A 21,259-nucleotide genomic window follows, 5' to 3' on the forward strand; every position below is an offset into this window, starting at 1 on the left:
CAGGACTATTTAACTGCAGAGTCACAAGGATTTAAACAGATAGCAACATTTTGGAGCTTCCATTGGTTTTCTGTTTAAATATAAATGCTGTGCAAAATGTTTCAGCGAAGTAAATTATTGTCCATGTGGTTAAAATGGCAAAATGACCGCAAATGTCATGTCACTTTTTTTCTGCGCCAGACATTAGCTAACAAGGAACACATTTAATAAATGACCAAAGGATAGGAGGAAAACAGACAGACAGGTGATTTATTCTTTATTTGTGAGAAAATCAGTCCAACAAACGTAATATTTGGCCGAGGTTGTTCAAATGCCAACCCCCACTTCAAGCAAAATTTCACAGGGAACACCCAGGGCACTCAGACCAGCAAATACGGTAAACCTAGGCTGTTTTGAAATGTTGTGCTGGTAATTCCTTGCTCTGTTAAAAAAGCACTTGGGGAAATTTTGAAGAAAACATTAAATTTCTTAGGACGGCTAATAATTTTGTCTTCATCTTTATGTGGTAGGAATATTTATGAAGAAATATCATTTATGTACATCAAACTCCATATGAACGTCTTTACCGCTCTTTTTTCCTGTTACTTTCACTCATGTCCAGTGTCCTTTGTCCATTGATCTTGCAGATAATGGTCCCTGCCTGGGCTCCAGAAAACCCAAGCAGCCATATGAATGGCTGTCGTACAGTGAGGTAAGAGCCAGCATTTGCAGCTCAGTTGATGAAAATCTGTGTTTATAGTTTGGGAAAGACCACTCAGGTTTGGCATTTGGGCAATTCCAACTACCCAACCTTTGCCGATGACAGACAGACATCACAGATTGAAGTCATATACAGTAATTATATTGTCCCTGTGATAATGCAAAAAATATACATTTTGTTTGTCTGTAGATGAACTTGACCACCGATAAGTATGAATTTTTAGGAGTGTAGTAAAGCATATATTAAGAAATGCAAGCCTTTGATTTTTGTTTTATGTGAAAGATGAAATATTTTGATGACACTCACGAGTTGAAATAGTTACAGTGCTAACAAAGCTCATAATGTGCACTGTGTGTAAACCATGTGATTGTGTGGAAAAAAATACATTGTTTTTTAAACCATTAAGACAAACTGAAACATAAAGATAAATAATTAGAATAAAACTTGTTTTAAAAAAAAAAAAAAAAAAACGGCCACACTGCAATAAAAAGGCTTGACCTGACATGAACTGAACTAAGTGACCACAGAGGAGGGGGCTTAGACTGGTGTCACAGACTGAACGGTCTGCCCCTAAAAATCAGTCTGCCTTTTGCATCTGCACATGCGTCATGTCGGACCACAGCAGCACATCTGAGACTGTCTTCACCCAAAGCAATCAAATGGGTTAATGGGATTATTAACCATCAGATGATAAAGGTAAAACCTCTGAAATCATTCTGAAGTCAGTTTTAAGAAGAAACTCGATGAAATTCCGTGACTCTCTGAAATGACCGATGCATTGTGAATGCATCAGCTAGCAGCTCATTTAGCCACGGCGCTCTGATCGCTTCCGCCGCCTTTTCTGATTAAATAATGCTGAATTTATGTGGAAATGATTGTTGTACAAAAGCTTCAGATATCTGTCGCTGAGACGGATGATGACTGGTGTGTAGTTTGAAGCAGAAACGAGGTGTTAAAACATGAACTGCGTCATCAGGGGGACCGATTTTTAGGGGGACCGTTCGGTCGTCGACGCCAGTTTGAACAGGTCTGATCTTGTCTGTGCATAGCCTTGAATAGAGCTCCTTGATTGGAGAGAGTGGCGTCAACTCAGAACATGGCGCCATTTTGGGTTAAACTGTGCTGAACTCCTGAATGAACCTTTAATGTTTTCAACATTTTTTAAAATCATTTAACCACATACAGCTATCAAATTTATGATTTTATTTAATTAAATTAAAGCCTGATTTATGCAGCTGCTGCTCTTTAACTCTGTGTCGTGCGTGACAGTTTTAAAGTTCCAGTCTCTGGATTATGCTTCATTCTGGACTAATTTGACCCCCAACAAGTTTTTCTTTCTACAACCATCACCTCCAAATCAAAGGTAAGCTGTACATTTTCATCTTTTACCGAATTTGTTCTGTAAATGTGCAGACTTTTCTGATCCATTTATCCATTTATGCGCTATATAACACGATGGGAGATGAAGGATTAAAAGCATAAAAGTGTCAAATCACAGCCTTTGGTGTCTGATTTATCAGGTGCACATCTGGCTTCAGGTCCCTGTCTGAACACTGTTTGGAAAAAAAAAAAAAAAACGGTTGGACTTTTAATCACAGAAATGACTCCGATCACACTTTCCTCAAATTGGCGAGTGTCAGAGCTGAACTTTAATTTGTACTTCTGCACGTCCAGACTGCTCTGGGTTTTTAATGGAAATACATTGAGATCAGACAGGACATTTATCTGATCTGAGCGATATGTAACGGATTAGTTAAATCAGGAGGCACCGAACATCTATGGGAATCCTGAATCGGGATGTGCGCCTTATTAATGACCAGGTCAAAATTTCCTCTGAAAATTTTTTTTTCTGCCAAATGTATTTGATCCATTATCAAAATGTAATCAGCGTGCGCAATGTAAAAACGATAGATATGATGAGAGACGAAGGAGTGAAGGCAGCAAAGTGTTAAATCACAGCGTTTTGCGCAGTGATTTAACAGGTGTACATCAGGCTGCGGCTCAGTCTGAGCACGAAGTGAAAAAAAATAAACGGTCGGGCTTTTAATCATCAAAAAAAAAAACCTCTGGTCCCACATGCGAGGGGTTTAATGGAAACACATTGCGACCGGACAGGACATTTTATCCGATGTGAGCAAAAATCCACTGTACAAAATCCATTATATACAGTGTTTATTACACGGAAAACAATACAAAGACTTTGGGACTTTTTTGTTTGGCTTCCATCCCACTTAGCTGACTTCATATTCTGAAATTTTTCTTCTGCTCAGATCTGAAGGGAATCTGTACATCTTGAAGCCCTTGCTGTGTCTATTTGTTCATGGCCCATGACAAGCATTGACATATTCTGTAATGTCATCGGCAATGCGTGACCACCAATACCACTGAACAACCAACCAATTAGTCTTTTTGATGCCTGGGTGACAGACAAACTGACTATCATGAGCTCAGTGAATGACCTCACTCCTAAGGGGACCAGGAACAAAAAGCATTTTAGCGGGGCAACCTGGATGCATAAGTTCGCTACTAGAGGCTACTTTGACCATCTTCTGTATGTATAAGTAAGGACTGAAACAAAGCATGCAGAGGGCAGGACTTTCTCATGCTTTGTGTAGTACTTTTCAGGTTCAAATTGATGTGACGGAGTCCGGCTTGCCATTCTCGGAACCGGGTCAGTAGGAAAGTGTGAAGTTGAATTGACAAAAGAAAGCTGACCGAGCTTGCCTGGCATAGCGTCTCTTAGCTGTGCGCAAATAGTCTAAATTTTTGTGGTCAAATGAGAAAAGGTAGTTGTGCCCCTTCCAGCCAGTGACACTAATCCTCCAAGGCCACCTTAATGGCCAACAGTTCGCGATTAACTATGTCTGGGGTTAACTTTCTTGATAGGAAAGCACAGGGATGTAACTTATTATCTGAGGTACAGATTTGAGAAAGAAGTGGCCCCCCACACTGACGTCAGAGGTGTGTCAACTTCGATCAGAAACTGCTGACCTGACTCAAGGAGAAGAAGCATTGGGGCAGACATAAGTCGCTTCCTTAACTCCTGAAACGTGTCCTGACACTCAAAGTGGCTCTACTCTTTTTCTACTCTCCTATTTTACTCTTCCTTTTTAGATATTTAGATATACATTTGTATACTGGCATAGTTCCACCTTAGAAATGGAATATAATATATAAGATATACCTTACTGAATTTTCGTGAGACCAGACCAATGCCTGGTGAGTGGAGGTAAGGTTGATGATTTCTATAGAAATGAGCAAAACCAAGGAAACGTTGGACCTCCTTGGAGTGACCCACTCAGTCACAGCTGCAGTCTTGGAGGGTCCATCTGAATCTCCCCTTCAGATAACACAAACCCCAGAAATGATGGAACTCACACTTCTCCGCCTTGACGTATAGCTGATTCTCTAACAATTGATGCAATATGGTCCTAACATAGTATGTATGGATATCTTCATTGGGGGAGAAGATCAATATGTCATCCAAATAAATGAAGATGAATTTGCTTAGAAATTCCCTCAACACGTCATTAACTAGCTCTTGAAACACAGTGGGGGCGTTAGTGAGCCCAAAGAGCATTACCAAGTATTCGTAGTGGCCGAAAGGAGTATTAAAGGCCGTCTTCATCAACTTCCCGAATACAAACCAAATGGTAGGCATTGTGGGGCTCAAGATTTGTAAAGATCTTGGCTCCCTCCAGCAACTCAGACCCCGAGGTTAGCAAGGGAAGAGGGTACCTATTCTTAATCGAGATATCGTTAAGCTCCTGCTAATCAATACAAGAATACAGCAATTTATCTTTGTTTTCTACCAAAAAAATCCTGCCCCCGCAAGGGAGGATGATGGGTGAAAGAACCCCGCTGCTAGAGATTCCCAAATATATTGTTCCATAGCTAGACATTTGGGCTAAATAAGGAAAATAGTTTTCCCCTTGGAGGACTAGAACTGGGTAGCAAGTCGATGGTGCAGTTGTAACTGCGATGTGGCGATAGAGCCTTAGCTTTACTACAGACAAGAGCTTGGTCATGGTAACGGAAGGGAACTCCTGTCAAATCAGGGTTTGCAGAAACAGACAGGACATTATTATTATTAATCATACATGCATTATCACAGTTGGGTCCCCATGAAATAACTTGGCCGTTGGCCCAGTCAAAATTTGGGCAGTGCTGTTTAAGCCAGGGGTGCCCCAAAATAGCCTGGTGAGTCATACTATTAAAGACATGGAAGCTGATGGTTTCAGAATGTTTTTCTGGGAACATTAACTGCATAGACTGAGTACGATGAGTGATTCTTGCCAGCAAACTGCCATCCACCGCCTTGACCTGTAGAGGGCACAGGAGATGGTGGAGTCCTAGGTTCAGGTTCCTGATGAGAGAAGCATGGATTAAATTAGCATCAGACATAGAGTCACTGTAAACAGGTAACAATACTCAGAAGACAAACGCTTGAAAGTGACACAAGGCACAACAATCTCACAACAGGATGTGGGAAAAGGGGTGACTGATAATGAGGAAATGCAGGACAGGTGTGTGAGGAAAGATCTGGAAGGGGGTGTGTCAAGCAGGACGGGAAGTCAGGTGGGAACACCCAGCACCAAACACCAGACACTTAGACAAGAAAAATCCCTCCAACAAAACCCAAGCACCAAACATAACAGAACAAATACAATAATACAAAACCACCCACAGTCCCAATCATGACAGTTGTCTGTTATTATATAACAGCTGAGTGGATCCTTGTCTTTTGATTGGTGCTTTGTATGTCACATGACATGAATTATTCATCCCATTTGTGTTGCATTGCATTTAGAGTGCAATTTGGTTCCATACGTTTGGTACCATTGCACTCTGCATGCACGCACACACAAAGCAAATCCACTGTGCTCTCTGGAGGCTGTTAGAATGAAAAGCTGGACTAATTTCAGACATGTCTGTTTTTTTCTTTTTTGCTGCACTGAGGATGTTCAGCCTTTTTTTTTTTTTTTGTAGTCCAAGCGCCGACCTGGTCGTGTGAGCGCGCGCACATGCGCGAGATGACACATGCAAGACGACAATTTGATTGAGCTAACTGACGTTGTTAATTCTTGTAACACACGGTCCATTCTGCTGGAAACCATCTGGATGCATGAAGAGCTGTTCAGATGAAAAGCTGACGTGATTTTTGGCTGGACTGATGAAATACAGTCCTTTTTTTTTTTATGGAAGTCCGAAGTCAGTGCACAGCAACACCGGACTACACGTCACAATTTGGACTGTAGCAGCAGTGAACTACCAAAATGTAAGTCCCTTTTCTGTTGTTTATAAATTAATAAAATGGCAAATGACAAGGATCTATTTTAGTCGTTATAGAAACAAATAATGAATGTTTTTACATTCTTTCAATGGAATGAATATTTAATTCGGTGAAAGCTGGAACAAACCAATTACGTTCCAGCTTTCACCTCATGAAATATTCGTACCATTGAACTCATAAACATTCATTATTTGTATACTGTTTACATTGTCTCTGTGCTATATATATAGACGCATACAGTTGTATGCAAATGTTTGGGCACCCCTAATAATTTCCATGATTTTCCTTTATAAATCATTGGTTGTCTGGATCAGAAATTTCAGTTAAATATAGCAGACAAACAGTGATATTTGAGAAGTGAAGTTTATAAGATTTACAGAAAGTGTGAAATAATTCTTTAAACAAAATTAGGCAGGCGCATAAATTTGGACACTTTGAGAGAAAAAAATAGATAAATATTTAGTAAATCCTCCTTTTGCAGAAATAACAGCCTCTAAACGCTTCCTATAGCTTCCACTGAGAGTCTGGATTCTGGTTGAAGGTATTTTGGACCATTCGTCTTTACAAAACATCTCAGGTTTGTTGGTTTCTGAGCTTGGACAGCCCACTTAAAATCACACCACAGATCATCAATATATTCAGGTCTGAGGACTGAGATGCCCATTCCAGAACGTTGTACTTGTTCCTCTGCATGAATGCATTAGTAGATTTTGAGCAGTGTTTAGGGTCGCTGTCTTGTTGAAAGATCCAGCCTCGGCACAGCTTTGTCACTGGTTCATGAACATTGTTCTCAAGAATCTGCTGATATTGACTGGAATCCATGTGACCCTCAATTTTAACAAGATTCCCAGTACCTGCACTGGCCACACAGCCCCACAACATAATGGAACCACCTCCAAATTTTACTGTCGGTAGCAAGTGTTTTTCTTGGAATGCTATGTTCTTTTTAGCCATGCATCCTGCCCCTTCTTATGTCCAAATAACTCAATTTTAGTTTCATCAGTCCACAGCACCTTATTCCAAAATGAAGCTGGCTTGTCCAATTGTGCTTAGCATACCTCAAGCGACTCTGTTTGTGGCGTGTACGCAAAAAAGGCTTCCTCTGCATTACAGCATCTCTTTGTGCAAAATGCGCTGTATAGTTGAACAATGCACAGAGACACCATCTACAGCAAGATCATGTTGTAGGTCGTTGGAGCAGGTCTGTGGGTTGACTATCATCCCTCGCTTCAGCTTATCTGAGATTTTTCTTGGCCTGCCACTTCGGGCCTTAACTAGTACTGTGCCTGTGGTCTTCCATTTCCTCACTATGTTCTTCACAGTGGAAACTGACAGCTGAAATCTCTGAGTTAGCTTTTTGTATCCTTCCCCTAAACCATGATGTTGAACAGTCTTTGTTTTCAGAGGTGTTTAGAGGATCCTATGTTGCCACTCATTAGAAGAGATGCAAAGAGGGGAAACACTTGCAAATGGCCACCTTAAATACCCTTTCTCATGATTGGATTCACCTGTGTAAAAACGTCAAGAGTCAATGAGCTTACCAAACCAATTTTGTGTTCCAATAATTGGTGTTATATGTATTCAAATGGTAAATGGACTGCATTTATATAGCGCTTTTCCATCTGCATCAGGCGCTCAAAGCGCTTTACAACTATGCCTCACATTTACCCCGGTGTCAGGGTGCTGCCACACAAGGCACTCAGTACACACTGGGAGCAATAGGGGATTAAAGGCCTTGCCCAAGGGCCCTTAGTGATTTTCCAGTCAGGCGGGGATTTGAACCCATGGTCTTCTGGACTCAAGCCCAACACCTTAACAACTAGACCATCACCTCCCCTTAAATTCAAATCAATAAAATCACAAGAGTGCCCCAAATTTATGCACCTGCCTAATTTTCTTTAAATAATTATTGCACACTTGCTGTAAATCCTATAAACTTCATTTCACTTCCCAAATATCAGTGTGTTCGTCTGCTATATGATATATTTAACTGAAATTTCTGGTCTAGACAACCAATGATTTATAAAGGAAAATCATATATATATATATATATATATATATATATATATATATATATATATATATATATATATATATATATATATATATATATAATATGCAATTTGTTCTTGCAAGACAGATAAGTAAGTGAACATGGTGTGCGTGTGTGACCTTCACCTGCACTTCCTGATCAGCCTAAAATGTTTTATTTAAAGCTAACAGATCATTTCTATCAGGAAGGGCTGACCAATAAAAAAATAGAGAGACAGACCAGAACAAAAGAAAAAACTTGTGAGGTGATGAAATATGTGAGACACCAAAGAGGCAGAACCTCAATGATACGACATACCAGGACAAACAACCACACACATAAACAAGCAGTAACCACAACAGTCTGTTGTCTATTTAGTGAGCATTCTTATCCTATTCTAGGACACCAGAGTCTTGATCCCCTTTGGAACAGCCAAAACCAAATTGTGGTTACGGCCACGAATGCCTGACCATCCACACACCGAGACCCAGATCACAGCTAAATATCCGATTGCTACTGTGGCTGGTGTGTTGGGCCAAGACAAAAGTACAGAACCTTACCATATGACATGGACCACTGTGGCATGCCAGGAACCACATGTGTGATTGTATGCACCTTGATGGGTAGGAGTCCAGCATGGAGAGCCCCAGGAGAAACAAGGAGAACCAGGACAGTAGAAGGGGCCAGGATGGTCATCTACCAAGGCCACTGGAACAGCCCAGGCGGAACCCCAACACCCCACCCCCCGCCACACCCTCTATGGAGGCACAGGAAACAACCCTGCACACAGGGTGCCGGCATAATCGGCATTGTTATTTATTTTATATATAAATGATATATGTTATGTGTCACGGGTACTGAGGTGTGTTCTTTTTGCAGATGACACAACTGTATTTTGCAGTGGTGATAATCTTGAACAGCTTCTTGACACGGTGGTAAACGAACTGGATAAATTTAAGGCTTGGTTTGATGCTAATAAATTGTCACTTCATCTTGGGAAAACCAAATGTATGATTTTTGGAAATAAATTTGTGCCTAAATGTAAAAGTGTAACCATTAACCATCTATCTTTGTTAGTTGGCTATGTACCACAGGCTTTTAAGGTGGCAGTAATTAAACCATTACTTAAAAAGCCATCACTTGACCCAGCTATCTTAGCTAATTATAGGCCAATCTCCAACCTTCCTTTTCTCTCAAAAATTCTTGAAAGGGTAGTTGTAAAACAGCTAACTGATCATCTGCAGAGGAATGGTCTATTTGAAGAGTTTCAGTCAGGTTTTAGAATTCATCATAGTACAGAAACAGCATTAGTGAAGGTTACAAATGATCTTCTTATGGCCTCGGACAGTGGACTCATCTCTGTGCTTGTTCTGTTAGACCTCAGTGCTGCTTTTGATACTGTTGACCATAAAATTTTATTACAGAGATTAGAGCATGCCATAGGTATTAAAGGCACTGCGCTGCGGTGGTTTGAATCATATTTGTCTAATAGATTACAATTTGTTCATGTAAATGGGGAATCTTCTTCACAGACTAAAGTTAATTATGGAGTTCCACAAGGTTCTGTGCTAGGACCAATTTTATTCACTTTATACATGCTTCCCTTAGGCAGTATTATTAGACGGTATTGCTTAAATTTTCATTGTTACGCAGATGATACCCAGCTTTATCTATCCATGAAGCCAGAGGACACACACCAATTAGCTAAACTGCAGGATTGTCTTACAGACATAAAGACATGGATGACCTCTAATTTCCTGCTTTTAAACTCAGATAAATCTGAAGTTATTGTACTTGGCCCCACAAATCTTAGAAACATGGTGTCTAACCAGATCCTTACTCTGGATGGCATTACCCTGACCTCTAGTAATACTGTGAGAAATCTTGGAGTCATTTTTGATCAGGATATGTCATTCAATGCGCATATTAAACAAATATGTAGGACTGCTTTTTTGCATTTATGCAATATCTCTAAAATTAGAAAGGTCTTGTCTCAGAGTGATGCTGAAAAACTAATTCATGCATTTATTTCCTCTAGGCTGGACTATTGTAATTCATTATTATCAGGTTGTCCTAAAAGTTCCCTAAAAAGCCTTCAGTTAATTCAAAATGCTGCAGCTAGAGTACTGACGGGGACTAGAAGGAGAGAGCATATCTCACCCATATTGGCCTCTCTTCATTGGCTTCCTGTTAATTCTAGAATAGAATTTAAAATTCTTCTTCTTACTTATAAGGTTTTGAATAATCAGGTCCCATCTTATCTTAGGGACCTCGTAGTACCATATCACCCCAATAGAGCGCTTCGCTCTCAGACTGCAGGCTTACTTGTAGTTCCTAGGGTTTGTAAGAGTAGAATGGGAGGCAGAGCCTTCAGCTTTCAGGCTCCTCTCCTGTGGAACCAGCTCCCAATTCAGATCAGGGAGACAGACACCCTCTCTACTTTTAAGATTAGGCTTAAAACTTTCCTTTTTGCTAAAGCTTATAGTTAGGGCTGGATCAGGTGACCCTAAACCATCCCTTAGTTATGCTGCTATAGACGTAGACTGCTGGGGGGTTCCCATGATGCACTGTTTCTTTCTCTTTTTGCTCTGTATGCACCACTCTGCATTTAATCATTAGTGATTGATCTCTGCTCCCCTCCACAGCATGTCTTTTTCCTGGTTCTCTCCCTCAGCCCCAACCAGTCCCAGCAGAAGACTGCCCCTCCCTGAGCCTGGTTCTGCTGGAGGTTTCTTCCTGTTAAAAGGGAGTTTTTCCTTCCCACTGTAGCCAAGTGCTTGCTCACAGGGGGTCGTTTTGACCGTTGGGGTTTTACATAATTATTGTATGGCCTTGCCTTACAATATAAAGCGCCTTGGGGCAACTGTTTGTTGTGATTTGGCGCTATATAAAAAAATTGATTGATTGATTGATTAACAATATGGAAATACAGATAGTAACTGAGAACAAATTTCTAGGTGTTATAATTGACAATAAACTCAGCTGGAAACCTCATATAAATTATATAAAATTTAAAATGTCAAAATCTATCGCTATCATGTACAGGGTCAAGGACATATTGTCCCAGGATGGGCTACTTAGATTATATTATTCTTTAATTGTACCATATATGACATATTGCATATTGCCTCTACTGGTGGTTGGCTCTCACTGCGGTATTGTATCACTTCCTGTTCCGGAGCACAGCGGTGTTTTTCTGTATCTGTTAGCTGTTTAATCTGCGCAGTTAGATTGATCTAGTTATCTAGATTACGATTTGTTTCCCAGTGTAATCTTTACGTGCCTTAACTAAAGCACTCCTTCTGCTGAATCACCTCTAAATTATTTACACATTATTCACTTTGCGTGTTTTTAGGAATCCGCTAGCTTAGCGTAGCTACTAGCTCTTAGCCGGTTTAGCATGGCGGCTTCTCCTGTCTCTCCCGCACTTTTCTGCTCTGGGTGTGAAATGTTTAGTTATTCCTCGGCCTCCTTTAGCAGTAATGGTACTTGTAATAAGTGTAGCTTATTCGTAGCTTTGGAGGCCAGGCTGGGCGAATTGGAGACTCGGCTCCGCACCGTGGAAAATTCTACAGCTAGCCAGGCCCCTGTAGTCGGTGCGGACCAAGGTAGCTTAGCCGCCGTTAGTTCCCCCCTGGCAGATCCCGAGCAGCCGGGAAAGCAGGCTGACTGGGTGACTGTGAGGAGGAAGCGTAGCCCTAAACAGAAGCCCCGTGTACACCGCCAACCCGTTCACATCTCTAACCGTTTTTCCCCACTCGACGACACACCCGCCGAGGATCAAACTCTGGTTATTGGCGACTCTGTTTTGAGAAATGTGAAGTTAGCGACACCAGCAACCATAGTCAATTGTCTTCCGGGGGCCAGAGCAGGCGACATTGAAGGAAATTTGAAACTGCTGGCTAAGGCTAAGCGTAAATTTGGTAAGATTGTAATTCACGTCGGCAGTAATGACACCCGGTTACGCCAATCGGAGGTCACTAAAATTAACATTGAATCGGTGTGTAACTTTGCAAAAACAATGTCGGACTCTGTATTTTTCTCTGGGCCCCTCCCCAATCGGACCGGGAGTGACATGTTTAGCCGCATGTTCTCCTTGAATTGCTGGCTGTCTGAGTGGTGCCCAAAAAATGAGGTGGGCTTCATAGATAATTGGCAAAGCTTCTGGGGAAAACCTGGTCTTGTTAGGAGAGACGGCGTCCATCCCACTTTGGATGGAGCAGCTCTCATTTCTAGAAATCTGGCCAATTTTCTTAAACCCTCCAAACCGTGACTATCCAGGGTTGGGACCAGGAAGCAGAGTTGTAGTCTTACACACCTCTCTGCAGCTTCTCTCCCCCTGCCATCCCCTCATTACCCCATCCCCGTAGAGACGGTGCCTGCTCCCAGACTACCAATAACCAGCAAAAATCTATTTAAGCATAAAAATTCAAAAAGAAAAAATAATATAGCACCTTCAACTGCACCACAGACTAAAACAGTTAAATGTGGTCTATTAAACATTAGGTCTCTCTCTTCTAAGTCCCTGTTGGTAAATGATATGATAATTGATCAACATATTGATTTATTCTGCCTAACAGAAACCTGGTTACAGCAGGATGAATATGTTAGTTTAAATGAGTCAACACCCCCGAGTCACACTAACTGTCAGAATGCTCGTAGCACGGGCCGGGGCGGAGGATTAGCAGCAATCTTCCATTCCAGCTTATTAATTAATCAAAAACCCAGACAGAGCTTTAATTCATTTGAAAGCTTGTCTCTTAGTCTTGTCCATCCAAATTGGAAGTCCCAAAAACCAGTTTTATTTGTTATTATCTATCGTCCACCTGGTCGTTACTGTGAGTTTCTCTGTGAATTTTCAGACCTTTTGTCTGACTTAGTGCTTAGCTCAGATAAGATAATTATAGTGGGCGATTTTAACATCCACACAGATGCTGAGAATGACAGCCTCAACACTGCATTTAATCTATTATTAGACTCTATTGGCTTTGCTCAAAAAGTAAATGAGTCCACCCACCACTTTAATCATATCTTAGATCTTGTTCTGACTTATGGTATGGAAATAGAAGACTTAACAGTATTCCCTGAAAACTCCCTTCTGTCTGATCATTTTTTAATAACATTTACATTTACTCTGATGGACTACCCAGCAGTAGGGAATAAGTTTCATTACACTAGAAGTCTTTCAGAAAGCGCTGTAACTAGGTTTAAGGATATGATTCCTTCTTTATGTTCTCTAATGCCATATAACAACACAGTGCAGAGTAGCTACCTAAACTCTGTAAGGGAGATGGAGTATCTCGTCAATAGTTTTACATCCTCATTGAAGACAGCTTTGGATGCTGTAGCTCCTCTGAAAAAGAGAGCTTTAAATCAGAAGTGTCTGACTCCATGGTATAACTCTCAAACTCGTAGCTTAAAGCAGATAACCCGTAAGTTGGAGAGGAAATGGTGTCTCACTAATTTAGAAGATCTTCACTTAGCCTGGAAAAAGAGTCTGTTGCTCTATAAAAAAGCCCTCCGTAAAGCTAGGACATCTTTCTACTCATCACTAATTGAAGAAAATAAGAACAACCCCAGGTTTCTTTTCAGCACTGTAGCCAGGCTGACAAAGAGTCAGAGCTCTATTGAGCTGAGTATTCCATTAACTTTAACTAGTAATGAGTTCATGACTTTCTTTGCTAACAAAATTTTAACTATTAGAGAAAAAATTACTCATAACCATCCCAAAGACGTATCGTTATCTTTGGCTGCTTTCAGTGATGCCGGTATTTGGTTAGACTCTTTCTCTCCGATTGTTCTGTCTGAGTTATTTTCATTAGTTACTTCATCCAAACCATCAACATGTTTATTAGACCCCATTCCTACCAGGCTGCTCAAGGAAGCCCTACCATTATTTAATGCTTCGATCTTAAATATGATCAATCTATCTTTGTTAGTTGGCTATGTACCACAGGCTTTTAAGGTGGCAGTAATTAAACCATTACTTAAAAAGCCATCACTTGACCCAGCTATCTTAGCTAATTATAGGCCAATCTCCAACCTTCCTTTTCTCTCAAAAATTCTTGAAAGGGTAGTTGTAAAACAGCTAACTGATCATCTGCAGAGGAATGGTCTATTTGAAGAGTTTCAGTCAGGTTTTAGAATTCATCATAGTACAGAAACAGCATTAGTGAAGGTTACAAATGATCTTCTTATGGCCTCGGACAGTGGACTCATCTCTGTGCTTGTTCTGTTAGACCTCAGTGCTGCTTTTGATACTGTTGACCATAAAATTTTATTACAGAGATTAGAGCATGCCATAGGTATTAAAGGCACTGCGCTGCGGTGGTTTGAATCATATTTGTCTAATAGATTACAATTTGTTCATGTAAATGGGGAATCTTCTTCACAGACTAAAGTTAATTATGGAGTTCCACAAGGTTCTGTGCTAGGACCAATTTTATTCACTTTATATATGCTTCCCTTAGGCAGTATTATTAGACGGTATTGCTTAAATTTTCATTGTTACGCAGATGATACCCAGCTTTATCTATCCATGAAGCCAGACGACACACACCAATTAGCTAAACTGCAGGATTGTCTTACAGACATAAAGACATGGATGACCTCTAATTTCCTGCTTTTAAACTCAGATAAAACTGAAGTTATTGTACTTGGCCCCACAAATCTTAGAAACATGGTGTCTAACCAGATCCTTACTGTGGATGGCATTACCCTGACCTCTAGTAATACTGTGAGAAATCTTGGAGTCATTTTTGATCAGGATATGTCATTCAAAGCGCATATTAAACAAATATGTAGGACTGCTTTTTTGCATTTATGCAATATCTCTAAAATCAGAAAGGTCTTGTCTCAGAGTGATGCTGAAAAACTAATTCATGCATTTATTTCCTCTAGGCTGGACTATTGTAATTCATTATTATCAGGTTGTCCTAAAAGTTCCCTAAAAAGCCTTCAGTTAATTCAAAATGCTGCAGCTAGAGTGCTGACGGGGACTAGAAGGAGAGAGCATATCTCACCCATATTGGCCTCTCTTCATTGGCTTCCTGTTAATTCTAGAATAGAATTTAAAATTCTTCTTCTTACTTATAAGGTTTTGAATAATCAGGTCCCATCTTATCTTAGGGACCTCGTAGTACCATATCACCCCAATAGAGCGCTTCGCTCTCAGACTGCAGGCTTACTTGTAGTTCCTAGGGTTTGTAAGAGTAGAATGGGAGGCAGAGCCTTCAGCTTTCAGGCTCCTCTCCTGTGGAACCAGCTCCCAATTCAGATCAGGGAGACAGACACCCTCTCTACTTTTAAGATTAGGCTTAAAACTTTCCTTTTTGCTAAAGCTTATAGTTAGGGCTGGATCAGGTGACCCTGAACCATCCCTTAGTTATGCTGCTATAGACGTAGACTGCTGGGGGGTTCCCATGATGCACTGTTTCTTTCTCTTTTTGCTCTGTATGCACCACTCTGCATTTAATCATTAGTGATCGATCTCTGCTCCCCTCCACAGCATGTCTTTTTCCTGGTTCTCTCCCTCAGCCCCAACCAGTCCCAGCAGAAGACTGCCCCTCCCTGAGCCTGGTTCTGCTGGAGGTTTCTTCCTGTTAAAAGGGAGTTTTTCCTTCCCACTGTAGCCAAGTGCTTGCTCACAGGGGGTCGTTTTGACCGTTGGGGTTTTACATCATTATTGTATGGCCTTGCCTTACAATATAAAGCGCCTTGGGGCAACTGTTTGTTGTGATTTGGCGCTATATAAAAAAAAATTGAATTGAATTGAATTGAATATTGTATCGAACTCTGGGGTAATACTTACAAATCAAATACCAATCATGTATTTCTTTTACAAAAACATGCCATCAGAATCATCTGTAATAAACCTTATCTTGAGCCAACGCATTCTCTGTTTATGACTTTAAATTTACTGAAATTTAGAGATTTAGTGGATTATATCACCATACAAACTTTGTACAAAGCTAATAACCAGGCCTTGCCACTTTATGTCCAGAGCCTGTTCAAGATCAGGAAATCTGAATACAGTTTACGAGGATGCATGGTTTTTAAGAAGCCTCCCGTACGTACTAATGTCAAGGGTTTTTGTGTTTCAGTTAAAGGGGTGAAGATTTGGAACAAATGTCCTGTGGAAATTAGATTATGTAGTTCTTTTGTCTGTTTTAAGAAACATTATAAGAAATTAATAATTTCTGGATATAAAGAAAATCATAAATAATAATAATAAAAAAAAAAAGATGTATAAATTTGTGGATGTATGTATTTAATTTGCTTATTTGTATATATAGGAGTGTGAGCATAAGTGTAATTATATGTTGGACTTGGACTTTTGGGATGGGGTATGAGGGGTGGGTAATTTATAAGCTTTGCTTCTTCCCACCCCCTTTTCAGGCACACGGTGTTTAATTTGGTCTTGTTTTTTTTTTTTTTTGATTTGTTTGATATGTTGTCTTTATGCTGCTGTGTTGTTGCTGAAATAAATTCTATTCTATTCTATTCTAATCCCACGGGGGCGTCCCAGCACCACACCACATGGCCACCATACAGGATACATTATAAACATTTTAGGACCTAAAACTGATCCATGAGGTAGTCCACATGTGATATTCTTCAGTCTATTAATTCTGGATAAAAATGGCTGTGAATCTGCCTTGTATTTTTAAGACTCACTCTGCCATATTTTACTTTTATTAGCTATATCAGGGCCTGCACAAGTTAAAGACTTGGAATAAAGTATTTATAATCTGGTATAGAATTTTTAAAAGATAGTGTTGGGTGGAGTGAGAGATGGCCTTTAACTATGATAGTCTGGACATGTGACTGTGTGCTTAAGTTGCCTGTGCCTCTAACTTATGATTTACAATGGAAAAAACAAGTAAGTTGACCATAAGGGCAAGGGACACAACTGTAAGTTGATTTTTAGCTGTCAGCCCATTTTACTTTGTCCAGAAATTAACTTCCAAAATTAATAAACTATCTCTAGATCTTGGCTCACATTTAAGCAGCTTTTGTTGCAATCTCGTGGGTGATGTGAGCATTTCAGGGCTTCTGGTCCATTTCTTACTTGTGAAACCCAAGATTCACTAAAATACAAATGTCAGAAATGCATAATTTTTATTTTATTTTATTTTATTTTTTTGGCAGGCAGAACTTTGTCCTCCCAATATTAAATTATACAAATTTTGATTTTAAGAGTTTTACAGTTCTTGAGTTTTTGGATAAGAAAGATGCTGGAAGGACAGAATTTTTCCTGTCAAGTACAACTTAAAGTTGTGAGTATAACATTGTCCAGTCTTTTAGTGCATCATGAACCAGGTGTGTGTGTGTGTGTGTGTGTGTGTGTGTGTGTGTGTGTGTGTGTGTGTGTGTGTGTGTGTGTGTGTGTGTGTGTGTGTGTGTGTGTGTGTGTGTGTGTGTGTGTGTGTGTGTGTGTGTGTGTGTGTGTGTGTGTGTGTGTGTGTGTGTGTGTGTTGTTGTTGTAGGTGAAGGAGCGTGCAGAGAATCTGGGTTCTTCATTTCTCCACAGAGGACACTCCAAAATCACTGACCCCTACATTGGCATTTTCTCTCAAAACAGACCTGAGGTACACACACACACACACACACGTTTCTTTTTTGTAGGGAAGTGTGCATGTGAAAACCACATTGTCAGGTCACAGCTAACAGAAAGGGTTTATGCTGTTTATTCACAGTACAACTGCAATACTGGGGCCTCATGTACAAAGCGTGGATATGCACAAAAATGTGGTGTACATCCGTTGCCACGCCATCGTTCAGATGTATCAAAAGTGAAATGACTGTGGAAATGTGCGGTGCATCATGCAGAAATCCTGGGTGGCGTACGGGCGTTTCTACAGCTATTGGTTCACTGCTGACATGCAGAAGTGATGCTGGGAACCGTTAATACTGTGAAAACATAAAGTCATCTGAGTGATGTGCACATCAGCGACACACTGAACAATTGACACACCCATATGTTTGCAGTAATATGGGTGGATATAAAATCACGCACAATGTGATGATGATAATAGTATTAACAGTGGCTGCGTTAGGATTGTTAGAGGACCTTGCAAATGGTACAGTCCGATGTATTCAGGGAACGTGAGGATTTACTTGCAAATGATGATAATTGGCTCATAAGCCAGTGTTGGTTACCAAGTCCACTGTTACTGGAGTTGCACGCAGAACTGTGGCGGCCTAGAGGGCAATACAGTGAGAACCCAGGCGATTGTCTGTGCTCACACAGGTGCTGACCATGCTGGGCTTCTTGGCAACAGGGGCATTCCAGCATGAGCTCCCCAGTCAGTCAGGAGTGTGCCAGTCAACGCTGCACTGAGCCATGCCAGCTGTGTGGAATGCAGTCATCTGAATGTCATCCAGGTACATCATATTCCAACATTAAAGCGCAATATGCAGCCAGTTTTCCTAATGTAATTGGAGCTATTGACTGTACACATAAAGGTGCCATCACATGATGAATTTATTTTTCTTAATAGGAAACAATTTCCATTCCATCAATGTTCATATCATATGTGATGCGCATGAGGCTGGCACGGTGCAAGATAGATGGCTGCTTGCTTTGTAAATGGTATATTCATGTAATTGTTCCTAATGAAAACTAGCGTGTTCATATGTGGGGATGTGCGCATTCAAATATGTTTATTATCAGTGTGTTTTCTTTTTCTTGATGGTGCGACTGGAGCAGCAGAGCGTCTTAACCGATTGTCTCCTTGTGTTCAGTATTTGTCGCTGAGCGCGTGTGTAAAGTTGTGAATGTCACACACCGTCAGCGGCCGAGCACCTCATGTGTTTAACTTCAGTATGTGTGTGCTGTTCTGAGTCGACAACATTTACAGCCTCACACACACACACGCTCCCACAAACATTTTTCCAGTTTCATGTTTATTCTGTTTAACAGGGTACCAAATAAACTATCCCTGCATGTCTTCGTGTAATTTTAAGTCATCTGTAGCACACACTCTGTTTTCTGTGTTCATGTTGTCTGATGTGATGGTGTGGGGATTCCCACCTCCAGGGCCTCTTTACATGGATTTCTATATTTAAATAGGGGCGTGGCCAGGGCAGAGTTTGGTGCATGTGAACTCAGTTCCATGTTCAGTGGGATGTACAAATGGAACATGCGTGTATCCTTGCATACGCACATTTTGATACATCTGGATATTTTTGTGTCATGGTTTAGTCCCCAAAGAAGGCAGGTTTGGACCTCAAATGCAGGTAGCCAAAAGACACAAGAGAAGATGCCAAATATACAGTTATTTATTGAACTCCAAAATAATAGTGAACATCAAATCCAAGAAACATCCAAAAACTCGAAAAAACAAGACAGACTCCAGAAGACAAAAATGTTCACCAAAAATCTCAAACCCAATGTGACTGAGATCAAAAACCAAACTGGAGGATAATAAGCAACTCAAGACTACTGACAAAAAGGGAGACAGTGAGGATGAAAACAAAACTCTTCTGAAAGCCAAACGCAAGTGGTTGAAAAGACTAACGAAGTGACAACCAAATGACTAGAATCACCTGTCAAAAAGGACAGTGTGAATAACTTACAAACAGTTGAAACAGGACGTGTGGAGGAGAACCTGGATGAAACATCTAATCGACCGGCAATTAACACACACAAGGGCGTGGTTTATAAAGCCAAAACCATATTACACACAGCCAGTGGTGGGCACAATTCCGATAATCCGATAACAGATGTCACTCGGGAGGAGCTCAGAGTCGACCCGCTGCTCCTCCATGTCGAAAGGAGCCAGTTGAGGTGGCTCGGGCATCTTTTCCGGATGCTCCCTGGACGCCTCGCTGGAGAGGTGTTCCGGGCACGTCCCATCGGGAGGAGGCCCCGGGGAAGACCCAGGACACGCTGGAGGGACTTCGTCTCTCGGCTGGCTTGGGAACGCCTTGGGGTTCCCCCGGAGCTGCTGGGGGAGGTGTGTGTGGGTCGGGAGGTCTGGGCGGCTTTGCTTGAGCTGCTGCCCCCGCAACCTGACTCTGGACAAAGCGGAAGAAAATGGATAGATGGATGGACGATAACAGATAATTATCGAAGATAATGTTTTCATTATCGGATTATCTTTTTAGATAACTTTAAAAACCATTATCGGTTAAAAGTTTCCTAATAGATATATTGTTCTACCCTCGGCAAACAGAAGAGAGCTGCTTCTATGAGAACCATGCACGCACGCAAGTCATCCAGAGGCATACATTTTTAAGTTATGGTTCAAATTTTAACCAAACTATTTTCGGACAAGTTATTTAAAATTACTGTCACATCGGAAGTTTTATAAAGTGAAAATATCAGATATATGTTTTAGTTTTAAAGTAATGAGCTAATTTTTAAGGTTTTAGTGAGCACATGCTGTGCCCAGCAGTGCATTATGGGTAGGATAGGGTAATCTCAGTACATTCATGATGGGACAAATGCATTTCAGACACTCTGTTCAGGCTCCATGGACAACAGCATTAATCTCTAGTGCCTAAAACTCTCGTGAATATATTCTCTGGGTTTATAGACATTGTTATTGTATTTGCGTTTGTTAAATTCCACGCCACTTAAATGTCGCAGACACGGATTATCTGGAATTTAGTTTTGGCAAGTTTTCACATTTCAAGTTTTCAAGTGTTCATGGCAGTTCATGGCAGTATTTGTTCTGAAGCTGGGCAGACACTGTATGATATTTTTAATCACTTTACTCGGTTTCAGTTCAAACTGTACCACAGAACTGCACAGTGTAAAAGTTCAGAGCGCCCGATTTATGTTCTCACACACGTACGTTCAAAAACCACAGTTCGGAATCATGTTTCCAGAAGCAGAATGTAAGCTTTTTTTTTCAAACTTAATTTACAAAAACTCTCGATGGGAGACATCAAAGGTTAAAAGAAAACAAAACAACAACAACAAAAAAAACATTACAAGACAGCTCTGCAGTGTTTGCACAGGCACAGTGCGAGTGGTTGGACGCTTGTAGCTCTTCAGCAGCAGGATACCCTCACGCCGGCCGACCAGAATAATATCAAACAGGTTTGATTTTCATCTGACCATACGATCGGTGATCAGGAGGTGGTCGTGAGATGTTACACGCAGCTTGTTACTCCGTGTACACTACACGATGCAGGACGTGCAGTTAACCTGAAACTCGGTCCAAAAAATTCTCGCACGAATGAAAAATCATCTGAAAAAGGGCCAAAACTCGCACAGTGTAAA

At 40.8% G+C, this 21,259-nt stretch overlaps 1 protein-coding gene across 1 annotated transcript in view; it reads left to right on the forward strand.

Moving 5' to 3' along the window:
* Nucleotides 1-21,259, forward strand: part of LOC117521012 (long-chain-fatty-acid--CoA ligase 1-like) — a 124,459-nt gene that overhangs the window by 34,260 nt on the left and 68,940 nt on the right. Inside the window, exons 4-5 of the mRNA XM_034182345.1 lie at nt 627-691; nt 17,514-17,615. Coding sequence (XP_034038236.1) covers nt 627-691; nt 17,514-17,615 — 167 coding nt within the window. The remainder of the gene's footprint in view (nt 1-626; nt 692-17,513; nt 17,616-21,259) is intronic.

Source organism: Thalassophryne amazonica, chromosome 11, assembly GCF_902500255.1.
Source record: "Thalassophryne amazonica chromosome 11, fThaAma1.1, whole genome shotgun sequence".
In the NCBI taxonomy this organism is placed as follows: Eukaryota; Metazoa; Chordata; class Actinopteri; order Batrachoidiformes; family Batrachoididae; genus Thalassophryne; species Thalassophryne amazonica.